This window comes from Anarrhichthys ocellatus, unplaced genomic scaffold, assembly GCF_004355925.1.
Source record: "Anarrhichthys ocellatus isolate YVR2014 unplaced genomic scaffold, GSC_Weel_1.0 scaffold12, whole genome shotgun sequence".
Taxonomy (NCBI): Eukaryota; Metazoa; Chordata; class Actinopteri; order Perciformes; family Anarhichadidae; genus Anarrhichthys; species Anarrhichthys ocellatus.
In genome coordinates, this window is record NW_022280042.1 from 514013 (window position 1) to 518023 (window position 4011).

At 37.0% G+C, this 4011-nt stretch overlaps 1 protein-coding gene across 1 annotated transcript in view; it reads right to left on the reverse strand.

Moving 5' to 3' along the window:
- The window catches only part of LOC116386125 (cyclic nucleotide-gated channel cone photoreceptor subunit alpha-like), a 24748-nt gene that overhangs the window by 4509 nt on the left and 16228 nt on the right, over nucleotides 1-4011 (reverse strand). The window contains exon 2 of the mRNA XM_031852128.1: nucleotides 683-781. Within this exon, the coding sequence (XP_031707988.1) occupies nucleotides 683-771 (89 nt within the window). The 5' untranslated portion in view covers nucleotides 772-781. The remainder of the gene's footprint in view (nucleotides 1-682; nucleotides 782-4011) is intronic.

Sequence of the window (4011 nt, forward strand, 5' to 3'; positions counted from 1 at the left end):
ACACACACACACACACACACACACACACACACACACACACACACACAATTTACACAGACCCCTCCCCCCTCTCAGTTCTCTCTTCTCATTGGACGCTGGGAATGTCTTCCAGGAGAGACTGATGAGACATGACTCTCATAGAGTCTATCATTTCCCGCTCTCCTGCCCATCGAAGGAGGAGCTTCTCTGGTTTGAAGGCTTTGTTCCTCCTACATGTCCTTACCCTTTAGTCTAGTCAATACAGTTAAAGCTAAAACAATCACCAGTGTACAGTACAGTAGATGTATGGTGGAAAAGCAATACATTATGCAGATGATGGGAATCACTTTAACAGACTGTCCGTCTCAGGGTATTTAATAGAGTATATTAATATGCTCTTCCCCTTCATCGACATCGCTTTGGACAGAGGAGTCAATGTTGATCTAGAACAGTTTGTACCCATGTGAAACAATTGAACTTGTGTTTTAAACACAGCCCATGTTCAGCCATTCAATACAATAATGTTGTTATTCAGCTACAGCTAAATCTTTCTGGTGACCACAGAAACAGGCTCGGTGTGAAACCTTGTTATGTTTTCTGTACTGAGTTTTGTGTGTGAGTGACTGAACAATTGAACAAAAAGTCTTGGTCAGATCCTTCAGCAGTGAGCTCCTCCTAGACTGGATGGAGGTGTACAGCTCACCTGCTGCTGGTCCTCACGGTGTCCTCTGTCCGCTGGCTGCTGAGGCTGGACTCTGCAGGACCAACACTGGTCCTCCCAAAGTGCATCATGTGGGACAGCCTTGGAAAGAAGACACACAGGAACACATGGTAGGAAAATATGTGCATAGTACCATCTGTAGATCACTGTTGAAATAAAGGGACATTCAGTGGGTAGGTTGTATCAATGTAAAATCTGCATGAAGGGAGGCTTTCTCTGATGAACAACCCAGTGCCTCTGAATTGAAGTGTCAGCACATACAGTTAGGGAACTACAGATGTCTGATCCTGGTGTCCCCATCAGCAGGACAGTTAGATGAGGTCACAGTCACAATGTCAAATGCATCATAGAGAGTCTCCAGCAGAGGGTTTGGGTCCGTGGTTGGATTATTAGGAGGAACAATAAGTAGACTTTCAGAAGGCCCTTCTGGGTTCACTTGTTTCTTTTGTCCCAAGTCATTTGCCTTGTCTTTAGAGTGTTTTGAATTATGGATTTCAAAAGAGAACATGTTGGCTGTTGAGACATGGAAGTATGATTCGGTGGTCTATAAGCTTCACTGGTGTCCATGTAAACATGCTGTCAGGAGCCCTCAGGGTAAGTGTCTTAAATGCTGCACACTGCGTGTTCTTGTTCAGAGGGCTCCACATGACTCCTGGATCATTAGAGACTAAAAAGAGTCTAATTAAATAGCCACGAAAGGGAATTTTATTTTGCTCAGAAAACAAAACAAAACAAAATTCAAACAAAAAGAGTGTTTCTACGGTTAAATGGAGCACCAGAGCAGCCAAGTTGGTGGTGATAGGGACTTTGGGCAAACAGGATCAATAGAAGTGACCATGTTATCATCACAGCATCCAGCAGAAGACCAGGAGTCTACAGCAACTTCACATCCGTGTTTGCTCATGTCATGTTGGCAGCATGCTCACTCTGAGGGTAGCTTGCACTGGAAATTTCTGAAAATCTTTTTTCTAAATCACTTTTTGTGTTTCATAAAATGACCGGTGGCAGTTTTCATTCATCAACTGAAGAAACTGAGTAATGATCTTTCTGAAAATGAAAATTCCTTAGTTGAGAATAGCTGTTATAAAAATGTAACTGAACATAAATCATTTAGTTTTGAAAATAACTTTAAACTATATATACAGTATATATATACACTATATATTCTGAATATAATTCTGAACATCAGTTTAATAATCTAAATTCGCTTTGTATATCATTTATTGCTCACTTATACTTCCTTTCATGTCGTATTGAGTGGAGTGGGTGGTCAACCTATAAAACATTTATAAATTCAATAGTCTTGTTTTTATCATTAAAAATAATGCCAGACTGTGTACAAAGGTGTTATTCAATACATGAGTGTAAATATGATTTGAGAGATGTTTATAGGTTTAGAATTAAAAGGATGTATTTCTATTGCTGGGGATAAATTATGGAATAACATTAACATTAATATAAGAATGTGTAACTTACTTTTGGTTTGTAAAAGAATGCTTTGTAAAGCTATTTGGGTAGCACTTTATAATAACTACACACTATGACGCATTAGTTAAGTATGAGTAAACACTTAATTCATCATTTATAAAGCATTGTTCCTACATTAATAATTCATTAGTATGCAGTTCATAACAACAGTTGTAAATGTTTTATTCTTGATTAATACGCCTGTCTATTATGTGTTTCATTATTGTGTTTTCATACTTTATAAATGATGGATTCCCCATTTGTAAATGAAGTATTATATATTTTACAAACCAATTATTAAGGAGTTGTAGATGATTAATAAGATCATTTATAAAGTGTTAGTAAATAATTAATAACTTATTTAGATGTACATTATTCATGCATTTATATATATAATGGTTAGGGACTGTTAATATATGCTTTATAAATGCATATTAATACTGCAATTCATGATTAATTCATGATTTATTAAGGTAGTTACTACTCGTTAGTAAAGTGTTTTATGTGACCTCATCTAAAGTGAGGGCTATTTATGCCTTATAAAGCATTTATTAAGTATTTTGTGTGACCTCATCTAAAGTGAGGACTATCAATGCCTTACAAAGCATTTATAAATGACATTGAAAGGCCAGCAGTGCCTCAAAACACAGTTTTTGAACAGAACAGGCAAATAGACACAACACAAAGTGATCAAAAACATATTAATATTTATTGCAAGATGCAAACAATATACTGTTAAATACAAACCTCTCAGCCATTAATTCATGTAAGAAACAAACAAACAAAGACATTCTCCTTCAGGAGAACATGGCTGTATATAAAACGTTTGTAAATATACGACTGGAGCTAACCAGGAGCTTTGCCTATTAGTTTACATTTACTTATTTAATTATTCATTTTAACCGAGCATATCGATCTCCACTGTTCGTACTTTTCTTCAGTTGCATGTCCCGATGGCAGCCAGCCGAATCTGTTCATTGTTAACAATAAACTAAATCCCGCTTGTGAGACGGACAAAGGAAAAGACCGCTTCATACGTCATCAACGTGGGACAAACGTTTCGCCCAGGAACTGGTACAGAAGTGCACTTACGCGATGGACCCGGGCCAGAAATGATGACAGCTGACGGGCCTCCTATGGCACTGCGGTCAAGTCAGCAGACACTCAGATCTCCGTGGTCAACTCAGCAGACACTTAAATTGTAGTGCACCTATACGCTGAAATGTACGGTAAACGCAACCAAACGGCGCAGGACGGGAGCGAGCGAAGGATTTTGCAAAGTTAGCGGAAAGATTAACGTGAAAACTTCCGGTTTTCTACAGACGAACATCCGGTTTTCAAAATAAGATGCCAACAAAGTATACATATTGCATAATGAAATGAGATTAAATGAATTATATTCCAATAAGTATAAAAGATGATACCATCATCTCGTGAGTTAAAGGGAAAATACACCTAAATTGTGCGTAAAGTGTATTTATTCTTTGATTTGAGGGTTGCTGCAAATTAATAATACCTGACTGACAGTCAATTAAGATGTTTTACGAAGCAAAAACTCTGAACTGAATTTATATCTTCAAATGGCAAATTTCTGAAGTTTTTAAGGTGCTAAGAAAATGTTTTTCTCAATAATTCCCCACAATGACTAATGCATATATGTTCAGGACAAAAAAAGGCTAATATCACAATATTTGAGCTGCTACAAAAATATTTTTCTCAATAATTCCATACAATGACTGATGTATATGTAATCAAGGCATCGTTGACTCCACCCATAGAGAAAATTAGACACTTTTACTGTACCAATTAAGAGATATTTCAAAGTAAATGTCATACATTTGAAT